The 17,970-nt window shown below is 39.9% G+C and overlaps 2 protein-coding genes across 7 annotated transcripts in view; one reads left to right on the top strand and one right to left on the bottom strand.

The window, feature by feature from the left end:
* Window positions 1-71: 71 nt before the first annotated feature.
* On the bottom strand, window positions 72-5,053 carry ints12 (integrator complex subunit 12). 6 transcript variants are annotated; one of them, XM_034861012.1, is made up of 8 exons: window positions 4,851-5,053; window positions 4,679-4,750; window positions 3,708-3,871; window positions 3,403-3,564; window positions 2,739-2,920; window positions 2,431-2,590; window positions 2,155-2,302; window positions 72-853 (listed from the first exon to the last, which is right to left on the bottom strand). In XM_034861012.1, exons 3-8 carry the CDS (start codon window positions 3,861-3,863, stop codon window positions 294-296), a joined length of 1,368 nt encoding a protein of 455 aa, XP_034716903.1. In that variant the 5' UTR covers window positions 3,864-3,871; window positions 4,679-4,750; window positions 4,851-5,053; the 3' UTR covers window positions 72-293. The 6 variants fall into 6 exon arrangements, with proteins under 6 accessions (XP_034716903.1, XP_034716931.1, XP_034716923.1 ...); XM_034861040.1 differs by having other exon boundaries at window positions 4,646-4,750; window positions 4,923-5,053; XM_034861032.1 differs by having other exon boundaries at window positions 4,923-5,053.
* Window positions 5,054-6,470: 1,417 nt separating this feature from the next.
* gstcd (glutathione S-transferase, C-terminal domain containing) overlaps window positions 6,471-17,970 on the top strand; it is a 45,852-nt gene continuing 34,352 nt past the window's right edge. Inside the window, exons 1-5 of the mRNA XM_034897878.1 lie at window positions 6,471-6,588; window positions 6,731-7,163; window positions 7,855-8,313; window positions 9,699-9,968; window positions 12,482-12,575. Coding sequence (XP_034753769.1) covers window positions 6,747-7,163; window positions 7,855-8,313; window positions 9,699-9,968; window positions 12,482-12,575 — 1,240 coding nt within the window. The 5' untranslated portion in view covers window positions 6,471-6,588; window positions 6,731-6,746. The remainder of the gene's footprint in view (window positions 6,589-6,730; window positions 7,164-7,854; window positions 8,314-9,698; window positions 9,969-12,481; window positions 12,576-17,970) is intronic.

Raw genomic sequence — 17,970 nt, 5'->3', positions numbered from 1 at the left:
TTTGTCCCACAGAATATAATGATACACATTTAGGAAACCACAGGAGACAAAGTCATTGCTACTGCCAGTTCATGACAAAGGATTTAATGACATTTGTTGATAAAAAGTGACTTTTTCAACACTTAGATTTGGACAGAACAAGGTAGACAGTCCAGCAGCATTTACACAAAGCAAGATTCAAGTATTTGACTGGATGGTGTTACTTGTGTACAGATTACAAACAGAACGCTCTGGCACTAATCCCATACAGTTTAAGCATGTTTTCCTACTCCCTTGTTTCCCTCTACCTCTACTCATTTCTTAAGTTTCTTCTGCGCTGCTTTCTTTTTTACCATTTGTAACCGTTTCATGGCATTAAGCTGGGACTCTTGGGAAGTTGGCGCTTTATCCCCTGGTGCAGCCTTTGACCCATTGCCATTGTTCCCGTTCCCTCCTCCGTTATTGCCTCCATTCCCTCCTCCACTTGCCTGTGAGCCACTTGGGGAGCAGGCCCCTGATGAAGAAGACCCTTTCCCTTGGCTTTCACCACTCGATGAGCGGTTCAGTGGCTGCTTCCCCAGAGTTAGGGGTGGAGGAGGTTTTAGCACCTGGCTAGAGCCGTTACCGTTTCCGCTTGCAGGTATCTTTGAACTCCCAAGACCTGACTTGGCTCCTGCTAGCCCAGACAGCCCGACAGGTTTCTGGCCAGAGGGAGTTGCCAAGGTCTTGTGGCTCCCACTTGGGCCAGAGGAACCTAGTTTGGAGCTGGCAGGAAGAGATGGGTTTGTCTTAGCGCCAAATGCAGCCCAGCCTGTAAGACCGCTACCTGAGGAAGAGGAGCTGCTGCCGGTGGGATTGGCTGATGTTGTAGATGCCTGAAATTACAAACAGTTGCCACAATTATCACAGTGCAAAACAAATTCAACACAGTAAGATTTTATTGTCATATTGCAAAGACAGACATAAACCGAAATCTCTGGAGTCAAACAACAAGTAAGGTAAGGTTTTATTTTTAACTGAAGCTCATACACCATTTCAAGGCAAGAAGGATAGTCCATCTTTAATTGCTGCAATTATTTAGCTTGACATACCCATCTCTTCAAGATGAAGAAATACATTTTGAAACCACCACGGTTTTATTTACATTTACGCTTCCTGTCAAAATGTGCCCGTACAAGTGTAGGTAAAGTTAGCAGGACACTTACTTTTAAATTACACCAATAAACAATAAAAGAAGTACATCAATGCAAGATAGGATCAGCAAGAATAAGTGAGCAGCAAAGTCTAAACCCATTACTGTACCTATACTCAGGTACCACAATAGCAACCAAAAACACCAAATGTACAGTATATTTCACTGAAAATAGTCCCCCAGAAATGATCTATTTATTTATCCCAGCTGTTTGCTATCCTGGCTCCTAAATGTTGATATGAGCTCCCTATTGACATCCGAATGGCCAAAAGCCTACGCATCTTCTGACGAAGGCTAAAAACACATCTCGGATTAAAAAAAATAATAATAATAATAATAATAATAAAAGATATATAGATATATCTTCTTATTCTTAAAGCTGCACTGTCATATGGCTCTTTGTAGTTTTTCTAAGTTAAAGGTGCACTCACTACTTTTTGTCTGGCGTTTGCACCTTCAAGGTGGAAAGTACTTAATTGGAAGTCACTTTGGATAAAAGTTGTCAGCTAAATAACATGCAATGTAAAAATACATATTTATCAAGATATGTCAATCAGCAGAGTTACCTGCAAGCTAGACAATATCTCAACTGGCTCAAGCAACAATTCCCACTGACTTGAATTAACATATTCAAATCACTGACTACAAGTTGACATGTTTGCAGTAAAATAACTCGGGGGTGAACTCCAATAAGTAAAAAGTACTCTGAAAAGTTTTAAATACACCCCATCTGGGGAAATGATATGGTACTGCAACACTATCTAAGCAGCAGAAGTCAGTGGTCTGATCTTTAAATTACTTTCTTCCTTTTTGCCTCTGTCAGGTGTTATGTTGACTGCTTTCTAGAGCAGTGTTGCACATTCTCTCTTGCTATCAGTAATGACTTAGGGGACAAGAATCCTTGTTTTGCCAGACTTAAGGGTGACACAGGAGCACATTTGGTTGTGAATCAAAAGGGTCATACTGCCATAATTAGTTAACACATACCTTCACTTCTGTTCTTTTGAAGGCTTGGAAGGTACTGGCTGTGTCAGGCTTGGCTTTAAGCTCTGTCTTTTTTACCAGTGTGTCTTTTACAATAGGCGCTGATGATGCAGATGCAGGGGAGGGCTTCTGTGGAGGTTTCTGGGCCTAGTAGACAAACAAATTGTTTTAGACAGAAAATAGTACTGACACAGAAACTAGTAACATGACTATGCACTTATTTGTCACATTACCAATGATAATGCTCTTAAAAAAAGACATTTTGTATTCCTCACCATACGCTTCATTTGCCTGGTGCAGCGGGCACAATACCACACGAGCCGTGGATCATTCACTTCTTTGTCTGTCACCTGGGGCTTGTGACAGTCCTGGTGGTACAGATTATGACACTCCTGGCACTCAACCAACTGGTTCCCCATGGTCACAGTCATTTGTCTTTGGCAATAGAAATGCATGTTGCCGGTTAGAACCCAAGTTTAATTAGACTGGAATGCATGCTAAACCCCTGAAGCTCATGTACTGTTGTAGAGGAAAAAAATACATTTAGTTTGTTTGTTATTACAATGTGTGTTAATGGATGTACCTGCAGACCACACATGCCAGGCCCATTTCCATGGCAAAGTCATCGGCATTGGTCTCATCGTAGTCATTTATGTTTGGCAGGAGGTCTTTGCTTGTCTGAACGGTAATTGGGGAAGAACGGTTCTCCTGTTTCTCCAAACGAGGCTTTTTCGGAGGATCCACCTCACCCAAGTCAACCCTGACCTGTTTATCGGTAAGACAGAGACAGGTATGGACAATGCATGCTGACATCTGTGCCATAAGTAACAACACTGTCAAATTGTAGCAGGCTTATTCATTATTATTATTATTATTAAACTGCCCAACATGGAGTTGGACTCTGGACTGACTGTATGGATCTCCTTAGTCTTTCTTGCCTGATAGAGTGCAGCAGGTCTAAAAGAAACTTGAAAACCGAAACCTAAAAAAACATTTTCCTTTTAGCTGCTTCAACAGTTACTCAAAAATGTCTGATTTATGCATTCGGTTTTACATTTGATGATAACTTAACAGTCACAACTGATGCTGTAAGCAAAAAAACATGGTCACACGCAACCAAACAGAACTAGAACATAGTTGACAAAAAATAAATAAATACACAAAGCAATGATAGCCTTAAAGACACTAACATATTTTGATGTGGTTTTGAATTTATTTTGGTTGTTTAATGATATATTTTCTCATACCTTCTCAGCAGCTCTCTTCTCTGGCTCTTTCTTGTTCTTTTCCGAGCTGGATTTGCTACTGCTGCTGCTGCTGCTGCTGGAGGATGAAGAACTTGAGGAGGACTTGGACTCCTGTTTACTTAAGCTCAGTTTTGACACAGACCCCTTGGACACTTCTATATCCTGAGGATACACAATGATGATATTTGGCATTCAGCTGTATAAATTCCATACCAATGAAAAGATAAACAAGCAACAATAGGATACAACGTAAATTAAAAAAACTTTTATGTGTCAACATAAAAACGTGATGACGAGCTCCTTACTTTTTGTAATGAACGGTATGATGAGTCACTTCCTCTTGAAAGTGACTCATCAAGTAAGGCTTTGAGTTTTTCAGCTGAGTCTTTACTCTTGGAGTGCAGGTAACTCAGCCCCTTAAGGAAGATGGGATCCAGCTCCAGACTGACAGGTCCAGCCATGGCTTTACCTAAGAGTCAAAAAATAATATCAGCTGTTTAGGCTACAGTTACAACTTTATCAAATACCCCCCTGCTAAGGTCTTTCTAAATTAGGTTACACACAAATGACATTTAAAATAAATATATATATATATATATATATTTATTTTAAATGTCATTTGACAAAAGAAAATAATTGCTGTAGCTGTTGTATAAACATGCAGTGGTAACTTGGACAGACATTTGACTTGGCAGAAAGCTACGGGATGAAATACAGACAGTACAGTAAAACAGCTCTTGATTCCATGAAAATGTCTTTTCAAAGACTCACATATCTGCAGATCTTTGCTACAGTGAATAAAACACTTATACCACACACACAAATACACTATACCATAGTGTAAACAAACTGTTACTTGCATCTACAGCCTCCTAGCTGAAATCACCCAGTTACTACTTAATGTCTTCAGAGTTATTCTCACATTCAGCAAGGTTAGATTGGGCTGTCAATATTATTATTTTTTTTAAAGAAGAAAAAAGTCTTTACCCCACATAAACTATTAAGGAGAATTGAAACATGTATTGGTGGAACTAAATGTCTCTGGTTTTCTTTAATGCTGCCAAATCCCACCCAGTCTCGCTCATGTAATCATTGTTTTTATATTTGAGACATTTAAACTGATTACCATAATCAATACTATTGATTACATAGATGAGCTAATACAAACTCAAGTATAAAAAGGAGGACCAAAATAGATGAATAGGCCAGAGAAAAAGCTCTGGACTGTTGTTCAAGTGTTTCCTTCATATGGTTCACTCTGATGCTTAAGTCACACCTGGCCTACGTGCTGCCTTTGTGGTCGGAACTAGCCTACGGACCAGGGCTGATCGAGACTGTCCTTATTTGACTGAAAGAAAGAAATACATAACATTGAGTTGATGTGGTGGCTCTGTGACGAGCCCGGATCACAATCCCAGAATAGTGTACGACACAGTAGCTAAAGTTACCTTTCCCGTCAACTGTCAGTTACAAAACCAAGTTCACAGGTTACCATTTTCAGTTGGACTACGTTACCTTACACTCTGCTTCTGGTTTAAAAAAAACCTCCCTTTAAACCGCGACTTTCGTTAACGGTTGAACACCGACTCTACTCATGAAGCAGATAGCCGGGGAGGACGCTTCCCTGCCTGTGCAACCGTCAAATATGTCCGGAATCCACACGCGCGGAACCTGTTGTAGAAATTGGTTATATTAAAATCAAATGACATAACTTTACCCTCTACATTTAACATGTACCACTTACAAGTAATTTAAAGGTAACACTCTATAATCACCAGCAACAATTATTGGCAATTTGATAGTTAAACATCTTATTTTACTCAACAAGAAATCATGTGTAAACCGTCAATAAACATTTGACCTGTTTGGATGGCTATCAGAAATTAGCAACTGGTGGTTACAATACCTTGGAATGGTTAGTAAATACTTTGCAAAACGTTATAATTAACATTATTTAAGACGATATTATCAATGCACTAATGGTCAATGATAATCTCTTGTAAAGATCAATGGGGCCAAATTAATGTTACTTTTTTGTGAAATATTTTGATTGAAAGGTAGGGCACAATGGAAAGTAAATAACAGTGAGGTAGAGATAACACAATCATAGAGAAGGAGCAAACAAATAAAAGTAATTGTGAGGTATCAATTGTGTATCTCCAGAGGTCATAAAAAGAGCCATACTTTGCTGTTTTTCTTTTTTTTTTACAATATGTAAACATACAGTACATAAAGCAAACCAAATACAAAGTACAAACATTCAGGCTTCCGCAAACACACACAAACAGAAAATAAAAAAATTAACCAATAAATGTTAACAAACAATTAGAGGGATTTGAACTGGGGGTAAAGAGGGACAGGCTGGGAAAAACGATTTGGTGTAGTGTCTGATTTGGAAATAGTGGAAGAAGTGGGATGGCGGAAGTTGAAATTCTCTAGACAAATCTGCAAAGTTACAAATATCCCAATAGAAATCTTCAAAAGTTTTCAGGCCTTTGTAATACAATGTAGAAAACGTGGGATCAGACAATGCATGTTGAAACAAATGTTTTTTAAGCAAAGGGGCCATAGTAGATGGAGAAGTATGTTTAAGATACCTTTTAAATTGGTGCCAGATTTTCAGAGTGGAATTTACCACTGGATTATCTGTAAAGCCTGAGGCGTGGGTAGGAATAGAAGAGGTGAGCAAAGCCAACAGAGAGGATGAGCCGCATGAATGTATCTCTAACTTGCACCATGGGAGATTTTTAGATTTGGATAAAAAATTAATGTTACTTGATTAAAGATTTTTTTAAAGATGCTTTACAAAACAATTATTAACATTGACAAGTTGTCAACTATCTAAATGTATAAACTAATTATTTTATTTACACTAAACTAATGATAAATAAACATACATTATAATATTACTAATCATTAGTAAACCTTATAAATCACCATTTCATTGTTCGTTAGCAGTAAAATAACCAACTAAAGTTGAATAAAGTACACATTTACCATTTATTAATGATAGCTATTATGAGGTGTTACCGACACCTGAGGGCGCTGTGGAGCTAACCCAGCTAAAACTGCCTTCAGCACAACAAAAGAAGAAGAAACACCAGCACCGTGACAGGAAGTGTGTACCATAACAACGTGGGTTTTATTGAAATTGCCGGTGTTTTTATCTGCAATACTACAGCTGTTGTAAGTTTCTATTCCTGTCATTTCGGATCCGAATTGCTATTTCAGCTAACACGTTCTTGCTGTCATAGTTTAAAAATACACCTGAACACCTTTCCAAACATAGCTAATTACTTGTAAACCTCCCTCTCTTTCTACTCCACAGTTAACTACTATCAACGATGAAGCACACGGAGGTAAAGCAACAGCATCTCTCCCTCTATCTGGAAGTGTGTTCTGAAACCGAGGAGCCGCGTCTTCCGCTGCACACCTCCATCACCCTCTTTCTCCTGTCCTACTGCGACTGCTCGTCCTTCAAAGTGTTCCTGGTCTTCACCAAACCTGCCAGCTCCAAGTCACTAAAGAGTCAGCTAGCGGAGTGCTTGGATGTGTCTGACATGCAGCTGGAGGATCTGCCCCAGCTGGTCAAGGGCTGTCGCCTCCCTGCTGTTTTGGATGAGACTGGGAGGCTTTGCAGGGCAGGGCTGGCGGTGGTCCTGAGGCATATCATCCACAAGACCCTGGAGGCTGACCCTTCTAGAAAGGATGTTTTGGCACTTCTGGGGTTCAAGAAGACCTGTCTGAAGGCCTGTGCCGAGGTGAGTGGCAAGCTGGGACACACATGATGACCAAAGTACAAGTCCACGTAGCATCAGTCATAGTATTTCTACCCTCAGGTCATTAGGATCGTAAATACCTTGACTGCCCCCACCTTCCCGTCTAACACATGTAAAATAATGTAAAGAAGACCAGAAGCAGGGGAAGCAGTTGGGAAAGAAAAACATAATTCGACATGCATAGTTAAACGCACTTAAGAGGAGTAAATATGCGCACAAATTATGACTAACAATGAATGAACTAACTGTGAACTGTGTTTTAACGTTATTGCGTGTGATAACTTTTTCTTTTCTTTTTGTTTATACACAAATCAACTTCTATGTTTCTTAGGTAAATGTTTGGGAATGTATGCCTATAATATATGTGTGTATGTGTATGTATATGTGTATATATATATAGATGTACAGTATGATTAATGTGTATGATAGAAGTGTATAGGGGTGCAGATGTATGTGTATACATATACATAGATATTTTTCCTTACTTTTTTTTTAATTAGGGTTCAAACCGCGGAGCGTTAGAACCCTTCTATGTTTGTCTATATAGGTATTATTATTATTATCATCATTGTTTATAATTTTTATTTTTACTGTACAGTAATGGATTGGTAAATAAGTGAAGGAACTGCAATATAAGTATTAAAAAACACATCTTTTCTTCCCTTGCTCTTAGGTGAGCAAGTGGACCAGACTGTGTGAAATTGGCATTCCCTCTGCAGTGGAAGAACACCTCACAAATCCAACAAATCAATATCAGCAGCTGCCTCTCTCCATCCTCGCCCTAGAGCGAAGGCTGGCGGAGCCTGTCAAAGTCCACAATGATGACAAGATACGGAGACAGAAACTCCAAGAGCAGAGACAGAATGAAAAGAATGAGTCCGCTGAAGGCCAAGGGAACCCTGATTCTGAGCCTGAACCTGGACAGTCACCTAAGGTACGTGATAGACTTGAGCTCAGGGCGGCTCTGGCCAAGCTGTCTGTGGATTCAGTTCCGACTTCGACCACCAGAGAGAACTCTGAGATCAGGAAAGTGAAGACCACAGACCTGCCTCCGCTGGAGCATGTGTTTGCCGAAGGACTGTACTTCACTCTGACAGATGTGGTGCTGCTGCCATGTATCTATGAGTACTTGGTAAGGGACTTGGAGTTTATGATTTACATTTGAGTGTTATCTGTGATGACCCCTTGTCTTAAATTGTTGTGTAATTCGGATCCACACATACATTCTCGTTTAATGTTAGTATCAATGCCTTCTACTTTGCACTGACACACTGTGAACTTTACAACATTTCCTCCAAGCAAAATACTTATTATTGTGTCGGGAGAAATCAAGTGTAGCAATACGAGGCTCTGTGTCTCAAAATAAACGGTAGCACATATGACTTTAGTCTGATGTCACCTCATATAGATGGTGCCTTCAGGTTACAGATTCCCCCCCTCCTCCCCTTTACAGGTATTTTCTGGCTTTTTTTAAATGTCTTTATTATGATGACCGGTCACATGACTTATGGTTTTGACAGTGATCAGGGTGAGCAGGCAGTACACCCAGCCCCGTATAGATCCATCCAGGAAAAAACTTGACTTAAGAAGACTCGCTGCGTCAGACTTGGCACAGGTTGTGCTCTCAGAGGTGGTCTAGAGCCACCTGGCAAAAAGTGATAACAGTGTACTATATAGGAGGGTTTCTATTGAAATGCAGCAGGTTGAAATGCCTTTCAATGACTTTCCTTGGGAACGTTTTTTCTTCTTCTTTCCGCAACAGTATAAGAATTCGTGGGTTGTTGTTGAACTTAAAACTCTTAACTTAAAAACTTTCTGCAAGACTTCAAAAGCTCATTAACATTTTCTGAATATTCATTAAGGAGAATGGCTGCATATTTTATAAGTAAATTTAGTAGTTAAAGTAAGGAGGCCAGAGAGAACATTTTAATTCCATGGTATATCGTAATGGTCAGGAATGCTGCACTGTCAAGGCAGTGAAGTGGGTCTCAACCTCCATTTCACCCTTCAGCCGCCTCAAACTATTCCTCGACTGTGGGAATGAACTGAAGTTCTCACAATGAGGCTTTTAGTAGTCAGCTGTGCTCCAGTGGTTTCCGGTTTCACACTCAGCCTAGCGTGTCTCCTCTGAACAGCCATGACTGTCCACGACACATGCGGCCACGAAGGATCCTTTCCACTCCGCCCATTTGTCGTACTGCGGATGCCCCTTTACCCTCTTTGTCTGTGTGTCTCTCTCTCTTTCTTCTGTTTTCCACATATAGTTGCATACAGTGACACTGTGCCTCTGATCATGTCTCTGTTTGTGTCTTTATCCTCCCGCCTGCTAACGCTGTTTTGATGTTTTTCCTGCCGGCCCCTCGTGTCTATCCATCCACCATTGTGATGAGTGAATCCTGGTGGAACCTGACATCTCGCTCCACTGGAGATGACATGTCAGATGAGTCACTTAATCAATATTTTTTTTTTTCTTCTTCTTCTTCTTTTCTCTTTCATTCCTTTTATTGTCTTTTATAGTGTTCCCTCCAAGCCCATGCTGCGAGCACTCTACATTTGCTCCCGTACCTGCTGCGTTGGTACAGCCGTGTTCAGGAAGTACCCGGGGTCCTTCGGGCAGCCGATGCCTGTGGCATGGCTCTTTCCATCCCCCCAGGTCCCACAGCCAGCCTCCCAGGGCCTTCAGTAGAGGACAACCCAGCTAGCCTATTGGAGCAAGAAGAAGGCCAGGAGCTGACCACACAGCTTCCCTTTGTCGGTGGCCCGAGGCCCACAATGACTAAACTTAAAGTAAATAATTACATTTGCTTATTTCTAATCATGTTTTACCTCTCTGTGGTCACACTTTGTCTCCCAGTATCCCCTTTAAAGCAAAGGTAAAGGGTTTGAAGGCTCCAACTGGTTGTTAACTATTATCCCTGTAATTTCATGCACCCATTTTCTGCTATTTGTGCCTTCAAGAGTGTAGCTCTGAGTTAATGTTTTGAATTCTGGCAGACTTTCTTAATTATTCAATTTTTCGTCTTCCTCCCAGTCCTTAAACGTTAAGTGCTTTCAGTCACAGAATTAACATTTTAAATGGGCTGTTTTAGGATGCTCGTTTGTACAGATGATTTTCTTCTCACATATGTTGTTTGTATGACAGTATTTGTTATCAGTCAAGACTAACAAAATCTGTTTATGTAAACAGTACTGCACTGCACTCAGTCTTATCAGTGTATGTTGTTGCCACTTCGCTAATGCAGACAATGCACATTCAGCTTAGTCTCATTTCAGGTACAATAAAAACAATGAATCCAGTCCAAAACAAAACAAGTTTTATTGCCAGGCTAAGTAGTTTATTGTAAAGGCTGAAAGTGTGCCCACAACAGTAGCATAATGTGTCCACTCTCTTAAAATGCAGTTCCCTCAGGAAGCTTTGACAAGACACACACACACACACACATTATTATATTATATACTATTTATGTATGTTTGCATTATTAGATCTGTAGCACACCAAATATGGCCTCTGCAACATTTTTCTACTAGCTTTTCCAGAAGGAGATAAGCAGGCCCAGCTGTTTAAAAGGAGACTGTCTTCTCAGCCATGACTAACCTCTCACTACTAAGCCTTCAGACTTTCTCTTGGCCTTGTTGCTCTGCTCTCTCAGCAGAAATATGTCTGTGATTTCCTGCTGGCTAAATGTCTATAACAATGGGGGATGGCAGGGAGAAAGCAGCATTTGGAGAGTTTGAATGCAGCTGAGTGAGCTGGGTGGTCAGGATGGGATCTGCCTTAAACATGCCATGCTGCCGGATGAAATTTAGTTAGCCACAGATACGCACAAATGACAGTTTTCATGGCAGGTAGAAATCAGATATTAAAACTGAGAGGAATGCACGCGGCAACAATGGCCACCATTCTTTATTTTCCTGGAGAGATTACAAGGATGGCTGCGTGTCGCCACCATCATGTCTGCACTGCAGCTGTTGTGTTGCCTTGGCCAAGGTGTGTGTGTGTGTGTGGGGGGGGGGTGTGTCGGTGTGTATATGTGTATGACTATATATGACTGTGTGCGTCCCAAGGCAATTACATGGAGACAGAGAGATCTGACACGGTGACACACAATCCTTCACTGCTGCTAACCAGAGGCACCAGGCCCATCCCGCTACTCTAGCCACAATATGAATGGCTCATAAACTCCCTCTTTCTCACTCCAGTGAACACACGCTGATGCGTGCCAGTCAAACTACCTGTGCAATGAGCTGTACATGCGCTAACTGTGATTACAATGTAAACAAAATAGTAGCTTTCCCCACTATCAAAATTCAAGACCCAGACTAAAACCTAACCGCTCTCACTGACTAAGTGATTGACAGGTCTTTAAATAAAGTTGCTATGTAACATTAGACAACAATTCAATCTATGATAGCAGTAAAATATGCGGGTGAGTTAACAGGACCAGTTTAATCAAAATTCAGGGAACTCTTGGATTTTCTGTTGGCAGAGTGCGGTTTACTGGAAAGCTGGTGTTCTAAAAACTGGGATAACTAAAAGTCTGTGCCCGTCCCTGTGGAAACGTGTGTGCTGAAACTAACCAGCTGTGTGACTGGCTGCTTACTCTGTTTAGCCCTAATTTGGGCATAAGGATTTAGCTTGTCATTTGAGACTCATCTCTACCATCCTGAATGTAGTGTTCCAACCTAATACAACTTGAGAATATGACTGGCGCATTGTGAATGTGTGGCCTAAACAACACAGATGTCAGATTACTTGCTTGTCCTTGTGCCAGAATATAGTGGTGGAATGTAACTAAGTACATATACTCAAGTACAGATTTAATCTTTTCTTTTCATGCCTCTTTCTACTTCTACTTCTCTACATTTTATTGGGAAATATTGTACTTTTACCACGCTACATTAATCCGAAAGATTTTTTCGATCTTTTATTATAAATAGAACTATCCACCAATGTATAGGGCTACAAGAACATCTTAATTGACATTTTGAACCAAATGAAAAAAACAGAAAGTGCTTTACTACACGTCAGATTTCAGTGATCCCTAGTATTTTTCTGAAGTGAATGGGATGTGCGAGAATATGTACTGTAGTTGTTTTGTCTCTTTAAAGAGAGTAATAAGTACACTAGCAGTCCTTTCCTCGGGTATAGCTTCAGATGAGCATGAGCAAGGCAACACAGGGATTGTTCAAGGATGGTGCACTTTAAATCGCTTCATTACAGCCATTTTGACCACAGATCCTGAAGCTGTAGAGGGGTCTCTATGGTAACATTTATTTTTGTGTGTGTGTTCTTCCCCTAGGAAAATGGCATCGAGGCAGTCTTTGCTCCTCATCCTTGCCCTATCTGGACCCTCCCCTGGGACTGCTTACCAGAAGCTATCAACCCCACTGAAGGTAAAGTCAAATCTCTTTTCCTCCTACCCTCACACTCTTTTCGGTGCTCTTTTGGCTTGTTTCATTTTCCTTTTTGTTTTTTTGTTTTCTCGTTCCTAGCCCGAACCACCTCCTCTCATAATTTTTACCTCCACCATCTCTTAATCTGTTTGCCTCTACATCACATCTACATAACTCCCTCTTTCTTTTGCTTTATTACTTTATTACTTGGTGAAAGCCTAAAGACTGCTGATGCTGTAGATGAAGGAAGAGCGTGGAATGTGCATAAATATTTGCAATAAACCTTCCTGAACTACTACGGTCTGGTGATTTTCAGTGGCATCTTGCCGCCCCCAAAAGAAAAACATTAACCACTGACATATCACCAAGATTTCAGTTGAGCCTCAGCTGGATTTTTTTCCCCTTGAGGCCCCCTAATGAATTGTAAAGTGCTTACACCTGACGTGGTATTATCCCTACTGTATGTTGTGGAGAAAAAGTGTGAAATAGGTCTCAACCGAAACACACTTGGTACAGCAGAAGCATACAAAAAATGCACACACTCAAGGCACAAAAAAACTAATGTGCATCGTGGAACTTGCCGGATCTCCGGCGTGTGGCCGTGAAAAATAAATAAATAAAAAAATTCTGGAACTTGCATGCATTTTTATATTTTTTTGTCTATTGATTTCACCTACCAATCATGTGAGACAAATTAACTCTAACTAACGCAGAGTTTAAAGTACTCTAGTCTGGGGCTGGATTTTTTGGGTATGACTATTTTACAAAAATAAATAAATAAATGAAAAGTCCACATGGGATTTGTTTTTGATACGCTAGGTTTAATCAACCATCAAACTTCCACCTACCAATGAAACAAATTCTAGCCAGTCAGATGCAAAGTAGGGTTGGTGCCTCAAATTGAGCACCCGGCTGCACACGTATGTTTAAGTAAGACGTTCACTGTACGACAGCAGCTGTGAGAAAGTGCTAGTTAGTCATTAGATGCTAGTCACAAAACTCCGCTCTCTGTGCACGCATGCTCCCGCAGCCAGGGTATACAAATCCTGGCAGCGAGTACATTGGCACAACAGTTTTGTGATAAAAACAATGTTTGTGCATGTTCATGTGTCTGTTTGGAATCAGCATGGCTGTTATTTTAACATAGCAGCCTTGTCCCAGAGGTTAGAAGTCTAGCTTGATGAAAAGATAAACAAAGTTTTTAATAAATGTACATGAAGCAACTAATGTCAACATGGACAAAATCATGAATTTACCAAATAGCTTTTTTGATGATGACCTGACCAAAGTAACAACACTACAAATCTAGAAAGTTTTGTTTTCACAAAACATTCATTGACTCTTAATTTAATATAGGCCTATGGTTGGAAGAAGTAAAAATGTATCCAAAACCTTTACTTCTTAAAAATGATGACTTTATTATTGTGTAATGTAAGAAGGACTTTAACTGTTTTGCCAGTCTAATTAACTTTAATAAGTGCATATCAAAACACACTGTGTTTGTCACTTTAAGCCCTGCATATGCCTTGGTAGTTACTGATGGCAGTGAGAGCAGTATCTGATAGGCAATGGAAGGGTTGCTGATTGCTGCCCCGGGTGGCACTAGTGAAGCTGAGATAAGAAATCTCAATTTTTCTTTGTCTCCCTCTCTCTTGCATGCATTGTTTTTCAACTCATTAGTGTTATGTTTGAGTTGGTATTGATGCTAAATGGTGTAAATACATGTGTTGGAGCAGCAGTGTTATATCTGTGTAATTGTTTAGAGGGGCTTCAGAAAGACACATATATAAATACAGTGCATAATATGAATATTTAAATGTTTAGTTTTCTCTTCATCATTGTGTTTTGCATTAATTTCTTGCTTCCCGTCATTTTCACTTATGTGAAAATTGCGGCAAGCAAAAGTTCCTTCTCAGGGCTTACTTCTCCACATGTCAAGGGAGGGAACACGGAAAATTTAAACTGGAGAGTTATTTTATTATCAAGGTATACAGTATTTGGCACCATGAGTTCAGCTTCCTCCCTCTTTCAGCTCTTGTCTTTGTTCAGGCAAAGCTTTCTCTTAATACCTGCTGATGTATCCTGCTAATGACCTTCAGTATGACTTTGAATCTAAACAAGGACAATTGTATCATTAGTAAACTTAAACTTTATTTCTCTAGTACTTTTTAGAGCCATGGTTACAGTGTACTTCAAAAAACAATTAGAGGAAATTGTTAAATAATAAAAACTAAATAAATATTGAATAAACATGACAAAGCTACTACTATGTAGCTATAGTTTCATTGCTCAATGAAATCACCAGTTTAAGGTCCATCTTATTTTGCTCTAATGAATCAAGCTGCAATGAATAATTGAATTAAAAAAGGTATTAATACATTAGTTGTTTTTTTTAGGTTAAAAAAACTTTCGCTACAAAAGGTTTTGGGTGGTGTGAATATTCCAATTAATTGGTTGGTATTGCTTAAAGGTCCCATATTGTATGATTTCCATGTCTTTTTTTATTATAAAATAGGTTGAGGTGCTATATAAATACTGTGAAAGTCTCAAAATCCACAGAGAAATGCACATAACCCTTATTTTAGATAATGTGCCTTTCACCCCTGATTACCACCAACTGCGGAACGACTGCGGATCCGGTCCGGAATGGCGGTGGAGTCAATAGTTTTCCATTAAAGTCAATGTGTCTATTTTCACCGACTGCGGAACAGCTATCTGATCTGCAATCCGCAGGCCGCCGGAGCAGATACGTAGAGCTTCTATTTTTGCCGGATGCCGGAGAGCTCTGCAGCAATTCAGCACATGGCCAATTGTGCGGGGCAGGAAGTTGAGCACAGAAACAAAATAAAATGTCCGGTTAATTTTGAAATATAAAATACACCGTGCTCACGGCGGATCATATTTCCCTGCACTACACCTTGAAAATGTCATAATGGGCAGAGACAGGCCGGAAGTGTATAGATACTGTAAGAGGTGTTGTGGTTTTGTTTATAGAAACTACATCCTGTTTCATCGCGTGATCGTACTTGAATTTGCGACTTCTCGTGGGTCTTTGTAACTTCAGCTGTTAGTCAAGGCCGCAGCCATTCTGCAACAAATCCGGACCAGGTGGATATTGAAGGATCCGCAACCATTCCGCAGTTGGTGTAAATCCAGGGTTAGGATGGTTGTGAATTAACAATACTAGTCTTGCATTGCCAGACCCTCCACAGTGCTGCGGAGGAGGGTCTGGCTAGTCACACAGCCTTTGGGGATGGGAGAAAAATGTGCTCTGGTCTATTGGCATGTCAAACAATCACAATTTGCTTGGATGGCGCTAAGCAATGGGAAGAGCTGCAAAGCCTCGGAAAGAAAAAAAACCCAGATACATCCTAACAGAAGTGCTCTTGATAATGTGGGCAGTGTATCTATTCTGAGAATAACAGACTTCATTTTAGCTGCCCCACTTATGTTGGCACTTTGCATGATAAACTGCAATGTTGATATCTCCTGCAGTATTAGGGTTGTAGGTAGGTAGCATCAGCGTTACAGTGCTGTGCAATTAAAGAGGAGCATAGACGAAAGGTAGAAAATTTGTGCCGAACCCCAGCTGGTGGGCTTTTCCCTCCATCTACCTTCAGTATACACATATGGCTGCACACATGTCCACTTGTGCAGTCCTACAGGGTGATTGTCCCTATACATGCAGTATGCATGCATATATATATATATATATATATATATATATATATATATATTTCTTTTTTTCACGAAGTTTTTGAAAGCTGTCCTATTTATATGTATTGGCTCACCATTTGCTTTCATACAAGTGCATGTACTTGTTACGGCTCTGTACTCCAGAGCGTTGGCTGTTAAGTGAAACAGTGACAGGGAGATAGTGCTGGCTTTTAGTGTTTACGATGGAGAGATTTTGTCTTTAGTCTATCAGTATGTGTTTGTGATGTATGTTTTAAAATTTTTTTTTTTACATCCCTCAATTTGTTTTGCTGTCTTGTCTAATTGTAAATTTATTTTCTTGCCTTTTAAGCACCCCCTCGAAGACGAGATGCTACATCTCAAGGGGTTACTCCTATAAAAGAATTTCCATTTCCATACCACATTCTATGAAACGTGTACAAATTCAAGCCCTTTTTATTCATGCCCCCGAAGAAAACCTACTAATGCCCTTAAAGCTAAAATTCAGTACTTGTGGTAGTTGTTTCATTTGAAATCCATTACGCTGGTATAGAGACACAAGAAAGAATAATTTACTGTCTTGAAAACCTTAACTACATGTTGAAACCGGTGGAAGATAAGCGCACATTCATGCATCTCTAAAAAAAAAAACTTTTATTTTTAGTTCTGTCAAACGATTTAAAATTTGTAATCGTGATTAATCACATTAATGTCATAGTTAACTCGCAATTAATGACACATTTTTATCTATTCTATATGTCTCTTGATTTCTTTTTGGCCCATTATTTCTTTTCTCATTTTAATGCTCTCATAAACATGGAAAAGTGGATCAGCTTGGTTTGTGTCATTTAAAAATAAAATAAAAATGAAAACAACATTAGCATATAGCCTACTGTAGTGTTCAATTTCACATGTACCATTCTCACTTGGAGCAAATAATCTCTCACACAATGTAACACTGTCCATCAATAAAAGATTGAAAAAAATACTTTGACAAGGGGGCGGGGAATTTGCATCAGCTGTGTGCTTGGCCATCAAGTGATATTTAAGACTGGACGTCCTGCGATGATAGCTCAGTTCACGACAAAAACACAGATCACTTTGGTCTTGTCAGTAGAGCCATTTGACAACTTTTAAAAAGTAAACTTTCCATTCAGAATCTTATTGGCATCCATTTCGACTCAAAACTTAACTTTGCTTCTCTTTGGCCGGCTCATAAGCCCACACAAGTGTGTGTGCGGCGTCCCTGTTGTTTTGCTTTGGATCTAGCTAGATTCGGTGTGGTGTTGTAGTTTTTCTAACGTTACTAGTTGATGCAACAGCATGGGAAAAAAAACTACAAAGTTTGCCAAGCCAAGAAGAACGTTAATCTTGCAATAAAAAAATTGTTAAAATGGGTTTGCGTTAATAACAAGTTTAACTGACAGCACTGCTTATTTTATATGTTGCTTCTGTGTATTGACACAATTATTTGGCATTCAGTTGTAACAAGTCCCACACACTGACACTCAGGTATGCACAATGTATAGAGAGGAACAAAGGGGCGTCTGTGCATGGGCGCTGTTTGGGTTTTGGCCCTTGTTGTGAAGAGGGCTGCTTTGGTAATTTTGGTAAGGGCTGTCTGCAGACACGTAAACAGCTATGTGAATACAGGGGCCATTGTAAAGAGCAGCCAACGTCTTGTCTGCAGTGCTTCACTTAATAGTGGGAGGAGGCGAGG

Source organism: Etheostoma cragini, chromosome 2, assembly GCF_013103735.1.
Source record: "Etheostoma cragini isolate CJK2018 chromosome 2, CSU_Ecrag_1.0, whole genome shotgun sequence".
Taxonomy (NCBI): domain Eukaryota; kingdom Metazoa; phylum Chordata; class Actinopteri; order Perciformes; family Percidae; genus Etheostoma; species Etheostoma cragini.
The sequence above is the reverse complement of the archived record's forward strand: the minus strand, read 5'-3'. Positions and strand labels throughout refer to the sequence as shown.

Excerpts from the sequence above, each read along its gene's own strand:
- ints12 (XM_034861012.1), bottom strand. The coding sequence starts at position 3,863 with ATGGCTGGACCTGTCAGTCTGGAGCTGGATCCCATCTTCCTTAAGGGG. Across the intron at positions 3,565-3,707 it reads CATACCGTTCATTACAAAAA|GATATAGAAGTGTCCAAGGG; the intron begins GTAAGGAGCTCG and ends GTGTATCCTCAG. Across the intron at positions 2,921-3,402 it reads AGAAGAGAGCTGCTGAGAAG|GTCAGGGTTGACTTGGGTGA; the intron begins GTATGAGAAAAT and ends ACCGATAAACAG.